Source organism: Arctopsyche grandis, chromosome 1, assembly GCF_051622035.1.
Source record: "Arctopsyche grandis isolate Sample6627 chromosome 1, ASM5162203v2, whole genome shotgun sequence".
Classification (NCBI taxonomy): Eukaryota; Metazoa; Arthropoda; class Insecta; order Trichoptera; family Hydropsychidae; genus Arctopsyche; species Arctopsyche grandis.
The window spans coordinates 22,731,160-22,754,610 of NC_135355.1; the positions used below are offsets into that span (position 1 = coordinate 22,731,160).

General features: G+C 29.4%; 2 protein-coding genes across 6 annotated transcripts in view; both read left to right on the forward strand.

Annotated features, from left to right (window-relative positions):
- The window catches only part of Gdap2 (ganglioside induced differentiation associated protein 2), a 158,466-nt gene extending 142,655 nt beyond the window's left edge, over positions 1–15,811 (forward strand). For all 3 annotated transcript variants that reach the window (XM_077432142.1, XM_077432150.1, XM_077432159.1), the window contains 5 exons: positions 11,499–11,652; positions 12,040–12,179; positions 12,508–12,562; positions 12,654–12,797; positions 13,245–15,811. In XM_077432142.1, coding sequence (XP_077288268.1) covers positions 11,499–11,652; positions 12,040–12,179; positions 12,508–12,562; positions 12,654–12,797; positions 13,245–13,289 — 538 coding nt within the window. In that variant the 3' untranslated portion in view covers positions 13,290–15,811. The remainder of the gene's footprint in view (positions 1–11,498; positions 11,653–12,039; positions 12,180–12,507; positions 12,563–12,653; positions 12,798–13,244) is intronic.
- A 1,035-nt stretch (positions 15,812–16,846) lies between these two features.
- Positions 16,847–23,167, forward strand: LOC143912797 (2-acylglycerol O-acyltransferase 1-like). Of its 3 annotated transcripts, XM_077432182.1 has the most exons (6): positions 16,932–16,986; positions 17,277–17,407; positions 19,063–19,290; positions 19,751–20,194; positions 20,274–20,473; positions 22,678–23,167. In XM_077432182.1, the coding sequence occupies exons 2-6, from the start codon at positions 17,310–17,312 to the stop codon at positions 22,833–22,835; spliced, it is 1,128 nt and encodes a 375-aa protein (XP_077288308.1). In that variant the 5' UTR covers positions 16,932–16,986; positions 17,277–17,309; the 3' UTR covers positions 22,836–23,167. The 3 variants fall into 3 exon arrangements, with proteins under 3 accessions (XP_077288325.1, XP_077288308.1, XP_077288317.1); XM_077432199.1 differs by lacking the exon at positions 17,277–17,407 and having other exon boundaries at positions 16,847–16,986; XM_077432191.1 differs by lacking the exons at positions 16,932–16,986; positions 17,277–17,407 and adding an exon at positions 17,116–17,249.
- The last annotated feature ends 284 nt before the right edge of the window (positions 23,168–23,451 follow it).

The following is a 23,451-nucleotide window of genomic DNA, read 5'->3' on the forward strand; positions in this document are numbered from 1 at the left end:
TTGATAATCTAAGGGATTTGAATAAATTTTAAATTTTTTATGGAATTTGTTTTTTTCTTTTATTATTTTAATAAGAGACGATGTAAACCAAGGGGGATATTTGGTACGCTTAGATTTAAGAGTAAAAGGGACGTGGCATTCAATAATATTTTGTAAGGTATCGTAAAATTTTTTACAAGCTAAATCAATATTTAAATTGGACAAAAGTGAATTCCAATTGATATCGCTTAAAATTGGAATAATTGTAGCATAGTCAGCTTTTCTAAAGAGGAAAGTTTTATTATAATTATAATTCAAGGGTGAAGATTTGTTGTAAATTATTGAGATGCAAAAGGATAAATGATGAGAATCTTCATGGATTAGCGTATATATATGTATATATGTATGTAGATATTATTAGAGGTGGGATATGTAATTAAACATTTTCGTCTTATTATCGCAGTTCTAATGCCCTTCCTGAAAGCATTAGAAGTTCTAATAACATTGATGCTTTCTTGAAGGGTTGTTAATGGATACCTTTGTGGAAGATGGCTTATAATTTTTTTTTTTGTTATTTTGGGTTATATGTTTTAGCAGTTTGCTATATAAATAAATAAATAATAATAATAATAAATATACAATTTATTAGGTCCCTTATGTTATTATGCCATTTTCATATGAGCATAACAATAATGTTTTTTCAGCCCTTTTCAAACGTATGTATTTACATACATATATTAACATTATTTAGAATTTAGGAGTCCTCACTTCGTAAGGAGTTTAGGAGTCCTCACGATCATCTTTCGTAAGGCAAAACGTTTTTTCCGCGAGAATCATTTTTTTATCCACTGTTACGAGAGTACGAAAAGCCTTCGTCATCTGCGATGCCTGTTTATTTTCTGTACTCGCTTTTGAACCCGTCGCAACTAATTTCTAGCTCCCCATTCTCATTTCATCAAGAGTTTGGGGCCTATTGTTATTCCTTCAGCTTTACAGGCGAAACGTACCGAGGTATCCACCCTCTTTTCATATTCACGATACATTTTTACACGGTTTTTTTTAATATCATCATTACAATCGTTGTCCTGAAAAATATCGACTGAAATTAAAGTCAACGTCAATAAAATATGTACAAGCATTGTCGGGCTATAAATATTCATATTCGTTTACGTAAACTGTTCACGTCCGTTCGGCATTGTTATAACATACATGTACGTACGATTGTATGAAACATTAAATAGTTATAAACTGCAATAAGTGTCTTAATATACATATGTACTTATGTATCTACTAGATATAATTTGAGTATATTTACTAGAATTTCCATAAAAATCGTAATATAATTAAATTTATAACTTCTATTTTCGCTTTATATATTGTATACTAGTGGTTTTACCCGGCTTCGCTCGGTATTTGTAATATAAACAGCTTAAATGATTTTCCTAGAAAAAGGAAGCTTTTCATAAAATTTCTGCGAAAAATCTATTGTAACACACAGCCCAAGGATATGTGTATTAAACTTTGATCTTCGTTTTTTTTTGTCATATTTCATATTTCTTTGTGTGCTAAAGCCGCTCATAATTATCAGATTTTTACTTTATCTATGTACGTAATAACAATAGATAAAGTTTTGTGATCATGCGAAAATTTGAACTCGAGATTTTGATTGATTCGAACTCAGATCACTGATCACGTTTTCATGATCCAGAAAAAATGTGTGTGTGCGTCTATATATTTTGAGGATTTTTTTTTAACACCGTTAGTCCTATCGAACTAACCTATTCTTGGTTTCGGTTACTGAAATTATTATCGACACGACGTAAATGTTTTTCAAATTTTTAAGTTGACCGGAAATAGTACCTCCCCTTATAGGTGTGCCCTTTTTTAAGTTTTTGAATTAAATTTTTTCCCAAACGCTAACTAAATCGGACTGAATTTTTTTTTAATGTAATAGAAATTATAAATTTAATAACCTAATATTTTTTGAATATTTTTATCTGAAACGGATGTAGTACTTTTACTCTATTAAGTTCTTGTGCGGATTTCGAGTGAGTAACTTTGTGCGAAACATGGCGAATTGTGCGAAACTTGACGTGGCGAAAAATAGGCAAATAATTTCGCTTTCTTCAAGGGGATTGTCCACACGAAAAATTACGTTGCAGTTGAGATGTCAACGGATAAGTTCAGCACGTTCCTCAAAAATAATCGAGGAACGGAATCCGGTAATCGCAAGCCAGGTTGTACATACTATGTATGTATGCCATATCTTTCCCATATCTCTTTCTCCGGCCTCCGTGACTTGACAGAATGTTAAATGACAGAGAACGCAAATATCGGAAGGCAAAGATCGAAAATCAAAAGATCTTAAGTCGAAAGATCAAAAAAAAATGGTGCATGGTAAACGGTACATACTCACTTAATTTACGTGAGCAGGATACAAGAGGAACAGGCTTTTCCTCCCGTATTAATGTGCGCGCGCAGAATACGGGAGGAAAAGCATGTTCCTCTTGTTCCTGTTGTATCCTACTCGCGCAAATTAAGTGATTATGTACCGTTTCCCATGCACCATGTTTTTTTTTAACTTGCGACTTAAGATCTTTCGATTTTCGATCTTTGCCTTCCGATATTTGCGTTCTCTGTCATTTAACATTCTGTCAAGTCACGTTGACCCCTCCTTCTCATATCAAATTTATTTCTCCATATTTATATAGGCAGAAATACATCAAATTTTATATGTAGATACTACAAATACATTATATAAAAATCATTATCTGTATCAATGGCGTTCCTTGAAATTATCTCCGTTCTTATCGCACAGCCTTACTTAAATTTGCGCGAGCAGAACACAAGGGGACTAGTTGACGTCATACCGAGTCCTCGTGTATCCTGCTCTCGTACACGTACATAAGTGAAGCTGTGCGATAGTAATAAAATTTCCATGGCACGCCACTGATCTGTTTATACAGTTGAGTTATACTCAACGTAAACCTACAAATGTACTTAAAAATATACCTATACAATTCTTGGGCTTCGTTATGATAAATAAATTGCAAGTATTCGATTAAAAGAAATATCAGCCTGTTTTTTTCCACAGAGAATATTTCAATTGGTTTTTTGTTGCTTTCGAAATAAGGTACTTATATGATAATAATAACGTACATAAATACATGTATGTATGTATGTATGTATTTATTTGTAATTATAAAACATAAATTTTTTATCAATGCATAATTAAATCCAGACAAAACTAGTTCGCATTCAAATTGAAAAATAAAGTTGTTTCACAACTACGCGCTGTTCGTAGATTGCGCAAATTCGTCAGAACTCACTATTACAAAACTATTTTACTCTGCATTACAGTTCAAACCAAGATATGTATTATCTAATATATAATTTCGAAAAAGACTTTGCATATACATATATGTAACCTTCATTCGTTGGTTCTTAGACAACACATTCGATTTTTTTTTTCGATTTATAGGGGCCGATTCGATTTCGATTCAAAGGATTCGGTCGATTTCGGATACGGATTCGGTCGAATTCCCTGGGGGCGAAGACTCCGAGGGTGCAGGCGCCGTGGGTGAACGCTCCGGGGGCGATGGCTCTAGGGGCGCAGGTGCCGGGGGGGTAGGCACTGGGAGCATATATTATATGTATAATACGGACGAAACTATTCAAATGCGGTTCAATCCACGTCAATGATATTTTAACATAATTCAATATCAAGATAAAGTAAAATAAAAACCTCGAGTTCGAATTTCCGTATGATCACAAAACTTCATCCAATGTGACTACGTATACATAGATTAAGGTAGAAATTGTTATTTTATGTCCAAAATAATTAACACACATCCAGTTTGTGTCACACGTGGATCGCTAATTAGTCGTGCGCAGATATGTACAATCCTCCAACCCTCCACTTTGGGAAAAAATATCAAATAATGTAACACTGTCAAACATGCTACCTCGTCATTACTATACGTATGTATGTATGTATGTTATTATTTTTAATACGTATGTACATACATACATATTTTTTCATGATTATTGATATGATATGTGACTTCGAGATTTTGATTGATTTATACTTGGTATCGATCCGTGATAACATTTGAATTGTTTCTTTTAGAGTCAATGCAAACACTGTTAGTGAAATATTAATCATTACGTTATAATTTTTTTTTTTTTTAAATTTTGGTGGCCGGAAGGGTACGTCGTATTAATTTTTTAATCTCCAAAACTTTTGGATACAATGATCTGAACCTTTTTACATATGAAAAGTGTAGTTAAGTGATAAAATTAATTGGGTTTTTTTTTAATATACATACATACATATGTACATATGTATTACCCAGGGCTGTTGGAGTCGGAGCATTTCAGGCGGAGTTGAGAGTCGGAGTCGTAAATACTCAAAACGACTCGGACTCCATTTTATTATTTTCTGTAATTAATGGCATTACGATGTGTCGAATTAAATCTCCAATTTTACCGAAATCCGCTAATGAATTGAAATTCTATAAAAACATCATGAATTTAAATTACATTCCATATAATTAATGTCGAATTACACGTATTTCGATATGTTGTGACTAAAACCGATTGTTTTCTCCGTCTCATACTTTTTTTATTTTCATTTTTTTTATTATTAAATTGATTTGTTTGTGTATGAAATTCATACACATACATATAACATGAGTATACTTTATTTTTTATTTATGCCTATTTTATCACCAATTAATCAATAAATTGGGTTCAATGTCAATTTTAAGTGATTTTTTAAATTCCTTACAATTTTTTTTATTTTGAAAATCGCTAGTTTTACTACTAATAATTTTATACTTAGGCAATAAAAGTCTGTCTTACAAAAATCGGTCAAGTCGGAGTTGCTAAATTTTAAACTTACTCCACAACCCTGGTATTAGCAATGTTCTATTTAGCGGTTTTTTCACCTGCGAATCACAAAGCAACATTATTCTTATGGGCGCGTATCAAAATACAATTCGAAATAGTGACATTCTATATTTTGACCCCCTACCAATAAATTATTGTTTTAAAATATTTTAGACTTAATATTTCTACATTAAAATTAATACCGTCTCATATAATATTTCACTATTCCATCTTGACTTTATTTTTCCGTCCTATTTTCAAACATATGTATATTGCTTTGGTTCTTTTGCAACGGAACTGTTTTTTTTCCTCTAAATTTTCTTATCGTGTTCGCTTTTCCAATATCGAAAATACTCCGCTCCATTCGAGTCCACTGCGGTTGATTGACGGAAAACATCCGAAACATCCAGGCGGTGGGAAAATTTCAACCCCTCGTGAAACCCCCCAGATAAAATTATACAAAACGACGTAAATGTAAAAAATTGTCATCATATGGTCAAAATCACCACTACGAAAATTTCACATTCCAAATGCCACCACGTGCTGTGCTGACGTCATATCTTGAAGTGTACATACGCATGTATGGATGTGTATGCATTCCGGCTCCGGATTTATCCCGCCCCATCTTCAGCTTAAAACCGAGCATGTGGGTGGGAAAAACACCGGATATTCTACGAATATCGAACGCCGGAATTCTCTTAATCACTGATTTCCACCATTGACGTTAATCCTAACCAAACATTCGTAGAACCAATGCACGATTTTCCCTCCCAAAATCGTCAAAGCGATTGAATTATCCAGTTATATGTACATATTAGGGTTTCTGTCCCGGGTCGACCCAGGACAGACAATCCCTGGAATTCACGGAATTTTTTTTGTCCCGTGTCCCGGGAATTCTTATCTCGAATCCCGAGAATTGGATTTAAAAAAATCTTGAAAATATGCAACATTTTCACGTTTGCACGAAGGGAAATAATAAATCAAATACGCAAATAATCGTAAAATATCCTCAAAGTTTTGTCGTTTGTTGTTGTTTGTTGCACTAAGTACACCGCATTCCCCGAACGTGGAAGTTTTATGAGCATGGTTATGTTCGTTTGGCCAAAATTGTTTCTTGTAATTCTATTTTTGGAAAATCTCAATACCGAAGGACTTGACCTTACAGATGAATTATTAAAATCGAAGAAAGAGGAAGCCTGAAACTGATTTTTTTAACACAAATTTTAAATAATTCTAATTTATACCGAAGAAAACATTCTTGAGTGTTATAATAAAAGCGAATTTGTATCCTACGGTGAAACTATTATGAAGTGAGTATATCCTTCTTGTATTGACGATTCCACAATGGTAGAAACTCTTTTAGATTCGGATGAAGAGGAAACAATAGTGTGTTTGACGATGAATGGAGAATTAAATAAGGAGTTGAATGAAGAATTAAATAAGACAAATATATAAGCGTTAAATAAGAAAATATAAATATATAAGCGTATTTCTAGATTTGGTAAAAAAATTTCCAGCAATGGAAAAAACACTTTCAGTTTCGGTCAAAGTTTGTTTTATTGTTAGAAAGGACGAAAAATTGTTTTATAATTATCGGTTTTTACTCCTGTCAGCATGTATATTTTAATTTATTTTTTAAAATCGAGGTTATTTTTATTTACATTATTTTGTAGTTTTGTATTTGATAAAACTCCTTCTTTAATTATTAATTCATCTTCAAACACACAATTTGCCTCATCTTCATCAGAATCTAAAACAGTTTCTTTCATTGTGAAATCATCAATACAAGAAGGATACACTAGCTTCATAATACATAGTTTAATCGTAGAGTATACATTTACCTTTATTAAACCATTGAACCATTGTAATATTATTCCCCGTATTGGAGATAAGAGATATCGGAACACGGAATTTCTGTCCCGGGTCGATCCGGGCAGCAACCCTAATACATGTATAGTAAAAAAATATCAAGATAATCCAACCTTTAAAGCGTGTAAGGTCGTCTAAAAATAATTTGACCTCATTATTGGAGAAACGGTATAGTTTCAATTGTATTATACATAGACGAATCAACTCTCGCCCCATATTTTATATGTATGTACATATTGAGGTATTTGTAGGAAAATTCCATTTTGCTTTATTGAAAATTTTCCTCTGAAAATATCAGGCTTATCCAATTTCCTTTTTTCATTCCGTACAGACTAAAGCTCTCGCCACACAATGCCGGTGCCTATAATTAAAATTGCATCGCGTTAATCCCCTTATCACTAGGTTGGATGTTATTCAATGCATTTTTAAATACAATAAAAGTATCAACTGACAAAACCATAATTAACCATTCCTCATCAAATTGACAAAGCCATTCGCCCCACTATGTCACCACTATTTGAATATGATTTCAAAATTATATACATACATACAAGTTTAATATCATAGGTGTCGCCCAGGGGCAACCTATAATAGCATTATGACAAAATATTAATAAAAAAAATTGCGATTTTACAGAAACTTCGTACCTGTTAAATCGCATGAAAACTACGTATGTACATACTATGTATATGTATGTATGTACTATGTATTCTTCATTCACGTTTGTTAAAAAGATTTATTTTTGCTTCGTGCGAATTGCTGCAGTGCTCTCATGTCGACTAGGGATTTTGACCCAAATTTGTCTAGCGTGCACCAACAGATTCATTATTTCACCCTACACTCCTCTCTAGCACTTAAAATGGTATAAAACCCTGGTTTCTAAATTGTAATCAAAACATCATGTACATGTATGTACACATTTATTTATTTATATGTATATTAATTTATTTATTTCTATTCATGTATATAAACGGTGTAAAAAATTGTCAGTATCGAAACAGAATCGATTATACACGAACTTTCCGTCACATCGCATACAAAACGATCGTTACTTCGTTATATGTACATAGGTAGCAGTTTTCCCAAATGTCAATAAACGCTTACCTCGGTCAAATTGATTTTTACTTTATCTATGTAGATACATACGTTGTAACAATAGATGAAGTTTTATGATCATGCAAAAATTCGAACTCGCCACTTTGACTGCTTCGAACTCAGAATCGATCAATAGTCAATACCAAGTAATTTATAAAATTTAGTAAAGTTCCTTCAACCGAGAGTGGTAGCTTTCTCTTGTTCGATTTTTCTTCCACTATTTTTTTTTTACCCTTTTATTATACATACATATGTGCTCTTCACGAGAAAATTCAAAAATGTTGTGACCACTGAACGTATCAGGCCGAAAATTTGTATTTGTATTCTTTATGTACTAACTTAACCTTGATAAGGTTTTGGCTAGAATTCGTAAACCGGAAATAGTAATTTTTTTTAAAACAATATTTCATTTTTTTATTTTGACCTTTTTAATTATTTTTATCATCGTGATATTTTATCTTTATAATATGTATAGTGATGTTTATGAATAATAAAAAAAAAATGAATAAAATCCGACAACTTCAAGTAGGACTTTTGCCTTCTGTAAGTTTCCCTAGATTTGTACTCAATTTATATCGAAAATGTTCTCATAACTAGTATGTGTGAACGTGTATTTACATCATTATTGAATTTTGTTTTTTATACTTCTTATATTCTTCATATTCATAGATAAAGTCATGGGTTGGCACATATGAATTTTTCTTACGAAATCTACATAGAAAATTTGTAGATATGTGTACATATTATACTATTCAATAAAAAAATAGTCAATAGTATTGGCTCAATACACACGTGTGTGTATTGTATAAAGAAAAAAAAGTCACACAGTCTGCTTCGGTAAACAATTAATTTTGAGCGAAAATAATTTATTGAATAGTTTATCTCTAAACAGTTTTGGTTTAAATTGGTAAGGTATCATACATATAATCTATATATGTATATATATATACATATATATAAAAATCAATGTTTGTCTGTCTGTCTGTTTGCCTCGAATAGGCTCCTAAACCACTGAACCGATTACGATGGAACTTTCAGGATTTGTTGTATGCATGTCCGGGAAGATTACTGTGAAAAAAAAACGGGATAAAACCTCTCAATAATAATATTCATAATTACGATTCTATCGACGCGAAAATATGAAACGCTAGTGTGTAGTTAAGGAAATGTGTACGTTGGGAACCAACTTGCGCGCACGCATGCCAACGTACAAATACAAATACATTACTCATACCAACCTGACATTTCGTACCACTCATAACAATCCTACATACTAGGGTTTCTGTATTCCCGGACTTTTTCAATTCCCGGGACACGGGACAGAGTCCTGGATCGTTCCCGGGGATCCCGGGACACATTTTCAATTTTTTTTCAATTTAATATATTTTTTTTAAGTAAAAAAATATTTATTTACAAAATATAAAAAAATGTAAAAAATACATAATATATCTATTAACTGGAAAAAATGTAATTATAAAAGTAAACTTCTTTAAAGTAGCTTCTTGAGAATACTAAAATATTTAAATGAGAATCCGAAAGCCTATTTCTAGATTTGATACAAAAATTTCCAGCAATGGAAAAAACTTTCAGTTTCGGTCGAAGTTGATTTTATTGTTAAAAGGGACGATAAAATTTTGTTTAAATTATCGGTTTTTTCTCTTGTCAGCATGTATATTTTAATTTTGTTTTTAAAGTCGAGCCTATTTTTATTTACGTTATTTTGTATATTTGTCTTTGATAACTCCTTATTTAATTCTTCATTCATCGTCAAACACACAATTGTTTCATCTTCATCCGAATCTAAAAGAGTTTCGTCAATACAAGAAGGATATACTCGCTTCATAATAGTTTCACCGTAGGATATACATACATTCGCTTTTATTACCAACATTTAAAGAATGTTTTTTTCGGTATAAAATTAGAAAACTTCTAGACTTAGACTTCTTCTTTCTTCGATTTTAATTTTCAATTCTCGGAATAATTCATCGGTAAGGTCAAGTCCTTCGGTATTGATATTTTCCAAAAATAGAATTACAAGCAACGATTTTGGCCAAACGCACAGAACCATTATGCTCATAAAACTTCCACGTTCGGGGAATGCGCTGTACTTACTGCTTAACAACAAACCTTTGAGAATATACTATGATTCTTTATGTATTTGATTTATTATTTCCCTTCGTGCAGTCGTGAAAATGTTGTATATTTTCTAATTTTTTTAAATCTAATTCCCGGGATTCGAAATAAGAATTTCCGGGACGCGGGACAACAAAAATTCCGTGCATTCCCGGGAATTTCTGTCCCGGGTCAGAAACCCTACTACATACATACATATGTATGTATATAAATCAATGTTTGCCTGTCTGTCACGTTTGTGTTCCAATACTTTCCTATAATTTAATTTGATTATTAAGTATTAATTTGAAATTGAAACATTCACCTATCGAAACGCATCGAGAAACGGGAACGAGAATGGGAATTGGATGCGTTATTGTACGATGCAACGATGGAACTTTCAGGATTTATTGTATGCATGTCCGGGAAGATTGCTGTGAAAAAAAATCGGCCTAAATCAGGAACGGAAACGGGAATGAGAGAAACGCAATAATTTCAAATGTTTTTGCGTCGCGACATGCGTTGTTAGGGTAAAATAAACAAATAATTGAATAATTTCAAATGTGTTCGCTGCCTGCGTTTTTCCGACAAATGGGAACAAGAACGGGAACGGGAATGGGAACAGGAACGGGAATTGCATGCGTTATTGTGGCATTGCAACGAATGCCGCGTTCAGATAGTACGTACATAAAACGAAGTTGGATTAATTGTTTTCTAAAGCATTTATAAAGCAACTTTTGAAAAACTCTGATTTTTACAATGGGCTTAAAAAAATTATCTCGTACAATTTAAATTAATATATATGTATGTATGAATAAATTTTACTTGCTAAAATTGTATTTAAATAGTACTTATCTCGTAAAATTCTTCATAATTGATTTGATGTTTTATAACTTTTCTCCCGAGTGATTAATGGTCGACCTAAAAATTCTGAAACAACGACTCTGCCATGCAAATTTTATCGTTTTCATATTATTATCTTCTGACATTTTTTTCCTACGTACAAAATATTTCAGTGGCAATTTTCACAAGAATTCCTACTTTCTAAAAGCGTATGTATGTATGTATGTGCGCCATTACGAAAAATTCCTTTGCTTCATAAATATTCGCCAGAAATTTGAACTTGCAAAGGATCCTTTTTCATTTTCCTTCATATTTTTACTATTCATTTTTTTTTCAATATATCTATCTGTCCAGACATTTTTCACTGAATCAAATACTTATATTTGTAACAGATAAAAATTTAAAGTTTATACGTTCATTTGTTGTTTTTAATGTTTTTAAATTCAATTCAATAATAAAATTAATTATCCCTGACAAAACTTGGAAACCGTACAGTAATTAATTAACAAAAACCTGACAAACTCAATTACTACGGATTAATGATCTTCCAATTACAAGATATAATAAATTTTTTAATGTTTTTGTGTTCTTTTGATTTTTAACATTAATTTTTCATTCGGTATACATTGTATGTATATTATTTTCCATTGATTGTAAAGAAAAATTATACAGGTTTGTTTATTGTACATATTTCTTATTTTCAATTTCAGATACGAGAGACTGTTAAGACGGGCCAAAACTGAGGATTTGACAGAAGTATCGGGTATTGGATGCCTCTATCAGAGTGGCGTCGATCGTCTCGGCAGACCTGTGGTCATATTTGTTGGAAAATGGTTTCCATTCAGCAATATCAACTTGGACAAGGTAATATTAACACACGTTCATTTTTATGAATGAATATCTTGTGAAAATAATTCACAGTCGGTATGAAAATATTTCTGAAAGTTTATTTATAGTTTACAAACGCACGTCATTTTCTATTTTCGTTACATGAGCTCACATTAATGTGACGTTACATTGGCCTGTCTCGAAAGTCTTTCACAGACTTTTCGTTTACTAATGAAATATTTATCTTTATCTCTATTTGAGTTATGTAAATTCATTCGGAAGATTTCAGGGCAGATCCTTGATAAAATTAAACTTAATATTATTTTTCCCAACTCAAGCAATGTGGCATTTCATAATAACTGGTATTATTGCAGCAATATGAAATCTAATATTTTTATTCAAATACCTTTTTACTCATTTCAGGCTCTCTTGTATTTGATCGCGCTTTTGGATCCAATCGTCAAAGGAGATTATGTGATTGCTTACTTCCACACACTTACTTCCAACGCTAATTATCCATCTTTTTCCTGGTTAAAAGAAGTTTATAGCGTTTTGCCTTACAAGTAAGTTGACTAGCATTATTTTCCAGCGTTTTTTTTATTTACATTTTACCATGATGCCATTAAGGGTTAACATGAGCGACACCTATGTTTGATCTTAACTTGTGTACATGTACATATGTATGTAAAGTTATAGATTATAAATTTGAATATTATATTTTATTAAGACTAGTATATTATATTTTATTAAGACGATGACCACAAAATTACTATTATTCTACCTATAGAGCTACTTTTGATAAATTTCAATGTGCATGCATACACAACTGTATCTATACATATTTTATTTCTTCTATTCTAACTCGTTTGTAAAAAATTTCCTTAATTTCAGATACAAAAAAAATCTTAAAGCATTTTATATTGTTCACCCCACAATTTGGACAAAGGTACACATGTATACAAAAATACTATTTCTAAAATTGAACGTGTATTAAATCTTGAATGTATTTCTCATGCTTTTTTTTATTTTTACTTCAGATGATGACTTGGTGGTTTACAACATTTATGGCTCCTGCCATCAAACAAAAAGTTCACAATTTACCTGGAGTAGAATACTTATATTCTGTCATGTCTCGCGATCAACTAGAAATTCCTGCTTATATTACCGAATATGATATGACTGTAAGTATATTACATCAGATTGAAGTACATAAGTGATTATTCAAAGTCGTGTATCATATTTTCTTCTTATGTTTTCATTTTAAAGTGTTGTAGACTTTCCCCTTAATTATTCAAAAAATGCTAGTGCACACTTAAAACTAAAAAAATATTAAATGCATGCCATTTTATTTTTAAAAAAAATTAGTGTAATTGCTTGATTTGTATTTTTGATGTGCCTTTCCATGGATAGAGTAAAAAGAATGGGTAAGGATTGTTAAATTTCAATATTCAAAATTTGCTTTTTCAATTTTTCGTGTATATTTGCAAATTATGTAAATGTGTGCACCGCTTAGATGTACTTCTTTTCTTAATTGTATGCAAATTTCTTCTTTATTTTGTCGCAAATAATTACAAATTCCTTTTTTTTTTAATACAATTAAATTGTAAACAAACATCTTATTTTTTCAGATAAATGGACTACATTATTTCCAACCTGATACAACTAATACGTAAAATGCACTCATGAATTTTTGACTTTTTGCTCAAAGCGACAAGCAAATTTCATAGAAAACCCTCGATTTCTTATTGGAAAGAAATCCTTCAAGCAAGAAACATTTTTTTTTTGTGAATTTTTATGATAATGGACTGATGAACGTTAAAGTATATTTACATATATGTATGTGATTAATGCCTATAAAATATCCATATAGCAATATCATTCAATAGATGAATAAATAACTTAGATTTAGGGATTAATTATTATTAAATTATTAATTGAGCATTTAAAATAATATTTTAAAAATTATTATGACAAATTTTATCAAATGTTAAAAGTATGCTTTTGATTAAAAAAAAAAGTAAAAGTTAGCTAAAAACTTCATCATAAATTACTCCAAGAATTCGACGATGATTTTGAATTGAAATACATACTATTTTAGTATTATGAATGGTCACGTATTTGTGGTTGAATATCGATTTCTTCTTTATATAATGATGTAAGGCTTTAACCTGTTATTAATCATTTTATGAAATGTTACACTAGATGTTAATGACAGTTTTTTTCTTGCATTAACTGCACTTTCATGTATTATACACTTGCGTTGTGATTATTCTTCGTCAATGTAGTAAAGTTAAAATTTGATTGATCTGTCTTTGATTGTTCAACGTATCGATAAATGCTACTTCTTTTCTGAAATCAATGATACATTCTATATTTGACGAAAATTCATGATCTTCATCAATCAGAAGACTGAATGTTGTTAACAATCTTAAATATGTATGCTATATTTTTTTTATTAATTCTTATAACTTAATTTTTAAATCTTATTGATTATGTCTAATTGATTTTATTTCTTTCAAAGAAAAATAAAATTGTTGAAAATACATTTACATATTATATAATAAATTCTATGTTTTAGAAGATGCATTATTAGTATTATATTATACATGTATGATCATTATTAATGTCGAATACATCTAAACCAAAATGCAAATCATATAAACGACAGGGTGATCATTTTAAGATTAATCTTTGTATATTCTTTAATCCCCACGCACATATAATTTTCCCATCAAATCATGAATTTTATTGTCCATTGTAGTAAATATTATTTTTAATATCATTTAATGGATTCCATTCTAAGAGATCATCATCAAAAATAACTGATTTAAAACTTCGTTTGATGGTGCATATATTTCTTTAGTACATACATATGTAATTTTGGTGAAAGGTTGTATTGCATCCCTGTTTTTATAAGTATAGAAACAGAAATAATATATGCATGTGAGTGTTTTTTTATGAATAACTTCTATTCGAATAGAAACATAATATGTTGCACCCATTTATTTATTTCAGAAAAATAATTTGCAGAAAAAAGAAATTTATTTTCAAAATATTAATTTGTATATGTATTTTTATATATCATAATTTTTTTGATAATATTAATGTTATTTGTCTTTGAAAATGCGAATGTTTCAAATACGTGTGTCGAATTAGCACATTCATACTGTATTACTTTTATGCCTTGAACTTATTTAAGATGTCATTGTTAAATAAAAATTAATCAAGCTTATGACGGGTGCTACGCCCAAAAAGTGATATGTATCATCTGTTAAAAATAACTTAATGATATAAATGTTGAAAATCTCATGTTATTGTCATTATAAACGCACATCATATTTAAGGCAATCATTATTATGATGATTAATATTCTAATGGATGTTTTCATAGATAATGTCTGATACAATGACTAAATAGTTGTGCCAACATTATTAACATCAAAATTCTTCTGTTTACTTTGATCATTTTGTTTGATGTGCATATGTATGTTAAAAAATTATGTAATCTTTAAAACATGAAATTGAAAATATATTAATCTATACATTGTTTCATTTCAGAAGTAATTCTAAGGAAAATTATTCCATTTAAATTATAATTCAACCATTCCTTTGGCATCCAATGAAAAAAATGTATTTTTTTTATACCTAGCCATGAGTAATTGTATATTATAATATTATGTATTTTTAAATGCATCCTAACGTCTTATTGTAAAGATTTTTTATTTATTAAATGCGTTTGTTCATGAGAATGCATATTTTAGTTTGGTTTCAAAAAATATTTTTTTCCACACAAATATATAATTTCATTAAAGTTGTATGTATGTACATATAATACATATCAAAAATACGAGAACAAGCTCATTAAATAATAATAAATAATGACAAGCTTGTGAAAATAAAGGTAACTCACTATTTTGTATATTCGTTTATATGGCAATTAATTTATTATATTATTGATTTATCTATTTTTTTCATTTTAAATTATTCATTTATTTTACTAATTTCTCTAATTACAAAAAGTAATCTTAAATATTAAATCACTAGGATTTCTCATTTTTTTTAGATATTAAACCTTTGCTAAAATATTATAATATATACATATGTATGTATATTATATAAACCAGTGTAGAAATTTTTCGTAATTTATTTTATAGTTGATATTAAAAAATTACATTAAATTTATTATTTGACATCTGAAATACTATTTTTATGGAAGTGTTTAATATAATAATAATTATATATTTTACAGTAAATGAATTTATGTACATACACATATGTAGAGAGATTCTGGTACCACAACACATCTGTAATTAATGGATTACTAAACAAGTGCCATAGGGTATATAAAATATATTTTTATCTATTATATTTGTGTGTGTGTTCGTATCCAATAAATACATATATACATTACATATACTTCCACTTATCAGAAGAAAAATTATATATATATATTACAAATATTGACAACTTATACAGAAATTATTGACTTGATAAGATGACTTTTGAAGATTTGACATCATTCCTTGACTTTTTGAGAATCAGAACGTATACATTTCCAACTTTTAACACTGCTCAAGAGTATTTGGTATTCAATATGATATTGTGTTATTTATCGAGATACATAAATGATAGACTTTTATAATATTATATAGGTTGTGGCTATTTGCAGGTACTATATCTGCAAATTATTGGCCATTTGCAGATATAGTACCTGCCAATAATTCGCAGATATAGTACCTGCAAATAGCCACAACCTATTATATATGTATTCCGAAAACAATTCAAAATGCTCTTGCAATAAATAACATGGTGTAATAATAATAAACAATATGTATATTATTTTTTATATAAAATTATTGCGTTTTTAAGTTTGAATTGTTATAATAATGATAAGTGCGAGTATACTGTTGGTATACATACATTAATGTAATACACTAAAATTGAAAGTAAATTCACACACCGTGTCGTTTGCCTGAATAGTCGTTATCGATACCTTTAAAGGTTACATCTTTCTTAATTAAATTAGATATTAATATTTTATTATGTTAAATCAATGAAAATGATCTTAATAAAATATAATTGGACAAAATTAAATATTGTTTAATTTATAACAACCGTTTCCCTTAAATATTCATATGTATTTAATTTTTTTATGGATTGTTTAGCCGTGATTTAAAAATCACTTTTTTTATGAACTTACGTGTAATCAGTGATTTAAGGTTAACATGAATAAATACGGTGAGGTTATTGGTTATCGGTGTTTACAATTATCTAATGTTATCACCGATTGATAGTGTAACTTTTTTCATCAAATATCTTACATATTTTTAGTGAAGAACTCGACTTCGTTGTGTATACACAAAATTTGACTGTAAGTAACTATTTCCAAACAATCTGTAAAAGAGGACTTTATCAGTTTATTCTAACCTAAAAAAATTGTTAATCATGCATACATAAAAAAATATTATTATAATATTACATAATTTCATGTGAAATCTTTAGTTAAAGAAGAGTGTCAATTGGTAGGTAGTTTTGTCACAATACTCGTCATTCGTAACGCATACCTGTTTGCTTCGTCACACAGTTTACGTACACAATTGAAAATAACTTGTTTTAAATTAAAATATTTTCCTGGTGAGTGATTATTTTGATTATTTTCAGAATAAATGTGATAAAAAACTAACACACTTAACAATGGACACCTTTAAGATGAGAGAGAAAAAAGATAGTACTTTAAATAACATACTAACCAAGGCATGGCAACTACTAACAATAATTTTTACCACAATAAGGTAAATCTATTATTTCAGTTTGATTTTTTTTATTAATAAAGCTTAATGCGTCTAAATCAGATAAATATATATCTTAGATTTCATTATGTTTTTTGTTGAAATAGTGCCAACGAATTTTAATTGATTAGCACACATGTATAACCCTCAACTGAGCAACTTTTTATCTTTCATCCATACAAATCATACCAAATAAACACAATACATTTTTTTATTCGGTTATTTTAAATATTAAAAAAAATTTAGTGATTTCCTATTAGCAATGAAAGTATAATTTCACTGTCGTTTAAGGAATATATGTACATATTATTATAGTCGAAAACAACTATGTCTCGGTTTTCTATGGACTATTTTTAATTTGGGCCACTGAGGTCTAAGATCTTCAAATATAGTATTGGGGAATTCCATTCTGTTATCAATAGGTCAGCAATGGTGATGGACAAGCGTGATATTGATGAAAACCGGTGTCGATTGGTCAATTTTATAGATTTATAGGCTAGTTATAGTGAGAGGTTAGTGATAGTTACATAGTTTTGTGATAGACAAAAGTAGCAAAATTATGGACAGGTGGGGTCGTGGTGAGAGGTGGATTGGATTATAAACCTATTATATATTTTCACAGACTGAGTTGGCGAGAGTATGCTTCTACTAGAGAAAGAATACTTTCATGGGGGAATACAGATTCACTATAACGTGCATTGTATAAACAGCCTTTTGTACATTTTTTATTAATGAAATACATATGTATGTTGCAGTCAAACTGTATTAACAGTTGTAATATATTTCAACTGGTTGGAATATGTTTTACTATACTATGTAGTTATTTCGTATGATTTACACAATGGATTTACAATCTGACTAGTCAGAATCAGTCAATATGGTATTCCGTTATTCGTTTTATTCCGTTTCTTTCGTTCACTTTTTGAATATGTTAAGCAAATACATATATTACTGACAAGCACTGGTGAAACTGTATTCGAATATGAATTATCTGAAACGCCAGATAAAATATATCACAACTGGTAATATATTTCACTTTGAAAGTAACATATACATACATACATATACAAGTTATTTATATGTTACTTAAAATATTGTTGTATATTATTTTATATTCATTCAATTGTTTTTCAAATATATTTTTAATATAACTATAACTGATTTTATATAACTTAAATATTTTAATATAACGAAATATGTATACGACATGACTTGTATTAAGTATAAAACTGATTTTTGTCGTTTCTAAAAATAAAATGGTTGAGTTTAAGATGTATGCCCGCTTTATTAACCGACCCAAAGTTTATCAACATTCGATTAATCAAATGTCTATTATTATCAGGCCTGTCGTATTTGTATTAGATTAAAATTTGTCTACAAGTCAAAAACCAATACACATTCTATAACAGTTCTCGATTATCGATTTACGCTAACCATTTATCTTGGATTTTATTTATGTTTAAAATTTAACTTAAATTAGCAATTGTCTATATGCATAGCAACATATGTTGACTTTTTTAGGGTTAATCAATAATTCAATCTGAGTTTGATTTCATCTACCATTTTTCAAAGATAAAAATTATCGAATCGAATCAATTTGCACTTAATTTCGATTCATAATAATATGTAAATATAATTGTACAATTTCTGTTTCATAGAAATATTCTTGAAAACATGGGTGTCAAATTTGCCCCTATGGATGTTCCCATGGAGCGACGTCTTCAAACAATTGCTGCTGCGGGATGGATCTGCCTATTGATGTTTGGTGAAATACTTGCAGTTGCTTTCACTGTTTATTTAATACGAACATCGTATTTTTATATAGGTGTAGCTTATGTTTTGATTATCGCCAAACAAAGAAATTCTGGATGTTTAGGACAGAGATCGTAAGATATTCATTTTATCATACTATAATACGTTTTAATTAAAATTTCAACCTTTTTTTTTAATACAAATGGAATAGAACTATGCCAGACATATCAGTAAAAAATAAATAAATTATTTGTTTGTAAAACAGCTGTTTAAACTTTATAATTTGCTTTGTAAAATATATTAAGTATGACTTCATTTTCTACAAATACATATTACAAAGACCATTTGCTGTGGTGTACAATTCATTTCTAACTGGCTGTCGTTATATATTCTTTTTTTATTTTTTTTATTTAAAATAAACAATAAATAAATGTTTTTTATGCACAGAAATGTTACAACATTTCTCTGATTTTATAATATTAAAAAAAATAATTATATTAATACATTTTTTCAATAAACTATTGAAGCCTAGTGGAACCACTAGTATTCTATAGATAAAAACAAAGCCTTAGCAAAAATAATTTAAATTTTCAGCTGGAGTTGGGTTCGCCAGTGGACTTGGTGGAGTTATTTACAAGCCTATTTTCCAATAAAACTAGTCAAAACTGTTGATTTGAGTCCGGATAACAACTACTTATTTTGTGTTTTTCCTCATGGAGTTCTGAGTACTGGTTGTTTTGTAAATTTCGCCACTGACGCTACCAATTTCGAAGGGATATTCCCTGGTATGAAATCGCACATGGTAACCTTGCAGGGACATTTCTTGGTACCATTCTTTAGAGAACTTGCAATTTGGCTCGGCCTCTGTGCGTCTTCCCCTGAATCAATCAATTTTGTATTGAACAAAAAAAATGGCACTGGAAAATGCGCAGCACTTGTAGTTGGTGGAGCTGCTGAATCACTCAACTGTCATCCTGGTCTATATAAAGTAATTTTGAAAAGAAGGAAAGGTTTCGTCAAGCTCGCTATGAAAAATGGGTATATGTTTAAATAGCATCATCATTTCTCAATTTTAAATAAAAAGAACATTATTTTTAAACGTCATGTAATTTTTCAGTACCCCATTAGTACCTGTATTTTCTTTTGGAGAGACAGAACTTTATGAACAATTCAAGAATCCTGAGGGAAGTTTGGTTCGAATTTTGCAAGATTGGTTCCGGGAGACGACTGGAATCGCTCCTATTTTACCTTTAGGAAGAGGACTTCTTCAGTACTCATTTGGAATTGTTCCTCAAAGGAAAACTGTCACAACTGTCGGTAAGTGAAACATATTTTTTTATTGGAAAATGCTGAGAATAATCATCATTATATTTTTCTAAACCGTAAAAATACTCTATACATTATTATAAATATATATATATATATATATATATATATATATATATATATATATATATATATATATATATATATATATAAATATATATATATATATATATAAATATATATAAATATATATATATATATATATATATATATATATATATATATATATATATATATATATATATATATATATATATATATATATATATATATATATATATATATATATATACAGCAGCAGTCACATAAAACGGAACGCTTAAGCGAAACATGTTTTTGCGTGAAATTTCGGTAATCTTATATAAAACCAAAACCGAAAGTCATTTAAATGATAGGTTGTATGATAGTGCATTCGTGTAACACCAAACGTGAAAATAAAAGGTGATAAAGATGAGTTGGGGAGAAATTTAATGGAGGGCAGATTTTACGACCGTGCGTTGACTTCACGGTTAAATGAAATTTGAAATGAAAATAGCACTATACATATACATTTTTAATTTTATTACAGTCACATATTATTATTTACAACTTATAAAAAAGAAATTAATATTTTGTAGCGGCTCCTTTCGATTTTATAACTTCTTTTATTCGGTTTGGCATAGAATCTACTAAAGTTTTTAAATTTTCGATTGGGAGGTCTTCGTACCATATATTTTCTATTATTTCTTTCAACGATTTAAGAGTAGAAACATTCTTCCTTATCCTGTACTTGATACACATCCATAAATTTTCGATTGGATTTGAATCGGGACTAGTGCCAGGTTATAGTAGTGTCTTTACACCCATTTCTTGTAAATAGTCCCGAACTTAAAAAAAAGTAAAAAAAAAACTTTCAGTTTTTTGATTGAAATTTTATAATTTATATTCAATGCTATCAAATAAAATGAATACTCACCAATTTAGCTCGATGACAAGGGGCAGATTCATCTTGAAAAATTATATCATCGGAATATGAAAGGTGGTTTTCCATCGATGGGACAAAGCTTTCTTCTAAAATTTTTTTATATTTTTTTCCATCGATGGCACCTTGTAGAAACTCCAATTGTCCAATGTTATGGTACGAAAAGCATCCCCAGACCATTTGACTTGGAAGATCCTTAACAGTTTTAAGGGTACAATTTTCATTATACCTTTCGCCAACTTTCCTTCGGACATACGGTAAACCATCAGGACTATAGAGGTTAAACTTTGATTCGTCGGAAAGTATCACTCGTTGCCAATCTGATGGACTCCAATTTTCATGTGCTTTCGCCCATTCCAATCGATTGTTTTTCATTCTCTTGGTTAGTAATGGGTTTTTTGCAGCTTTCCGACCGTACAGTCCAGCTTCTCTGAGTCGCCTTCTTACTGTTGAGTCGCTGATTTCCATGGAAAATTGTGAAGATACATCTGATCTTAATTCTACAGCAGTTTTGAATCGCTGCTGTAAAGATAATCTGGTTATTACACGGTCTTGCCTCTCCGATTTGCATCTTTTCAGTCCGGTCCCCTTCTTACGATCAAAACTTCCAGATTCTCTTTTTTTTTTCCAGTAATCTCGAAACAGTCGATATAGAACATCCCATTTTCTTGGAAATTGACCGAAAGGAAAATCCTGAACTCGCCAATGTCGCGATTTTTACACTCTTCTGCAATGATAACTGAGCTCGTTTTTTTAATGTTGACGTGTTAAAATTCGAATTTGATGCTTTCTCCTCGAAAACCCACACTAAACTGAACTCAAATCTTAGAAAACAATCATATTTAGAATATTTGGTCGTTAAAAACCCTACACATAAAGGGATAATCCTTTAATGGCCTCGAAGTCGTAAAATTCACAAGCGTTCCGTTTTATGTGACTGCCGGTGTATATATATATATATATATATATATATATATATATATATATATATATATATATATATATATATATATATATATATATATATATATATATATATATATATATATATATATATATATATGTATATAAATGTTTTTTTTATATAATAATGTATTATACATATATGCATGTATATATTATATTAAAGTCAAATTTTAATACTAAATTAATCTGGAACACAAATATTCCGACACAATTAATTTGAATATTCACCTATTAAAGTGTTTTTAATGCTGTTTTTTTATTATTTTAGTCGGAAAACCAATAGAAGTTGCGAGGAATCCTGACCCTACAGAAGAAGAAATTGATAGGGTTCATACTGAATTTATAAAGGGTTTGGAAGACATGTTTGAAGAAGGAAAGAGTAAATATTTACCTCACCAAAAAAATGCGAGATTGATCATAGATTAATCAAAATTCTCTAAAAACTTAACATTTTCTAAGTATTTATATAAATACTGTATAGTAGCGAATTACACTTGTTAAATTAATAGGAAATGCTAACACTGTTTGTGAATTTCACTTTGTGAAATGTTGTAAAAAAATATATTTTTACTGAATAATAATATAAAAAGTAAAGCTGATTTCAAATGAAGTGGAAATGAAATGGGTAATCAATTAAAATACCATGTTTTATAATATTTAATTTTAAAGAAACTTATAAATACATGTAAAAAAAGAAATATTTAAAATTGCATTATGGATCAGATATAATATTAATAAATTTTATTTCATATTCTGTATATGTATTTTAATTTAATTTATTTAAATATTACACATAAATGCTACAAACGCTTAAAGTATTCAAAATTATACATATTCAAAAGTATTGCATCTCATATGAAACATTTAGAAAAACTGTAATTTAATTAAATTATCAGCTTGAGAAAGTGAAATTTTCAAAAAATCTTCAATAATTTCATGATTTTTGTAGAGATAGAATGCTAGTACGCACATTCCTGTGCTAAAAACACCTGAAATGCATCTTTTTAACATCTGAAAATAACAACACCAACATAAATCGATT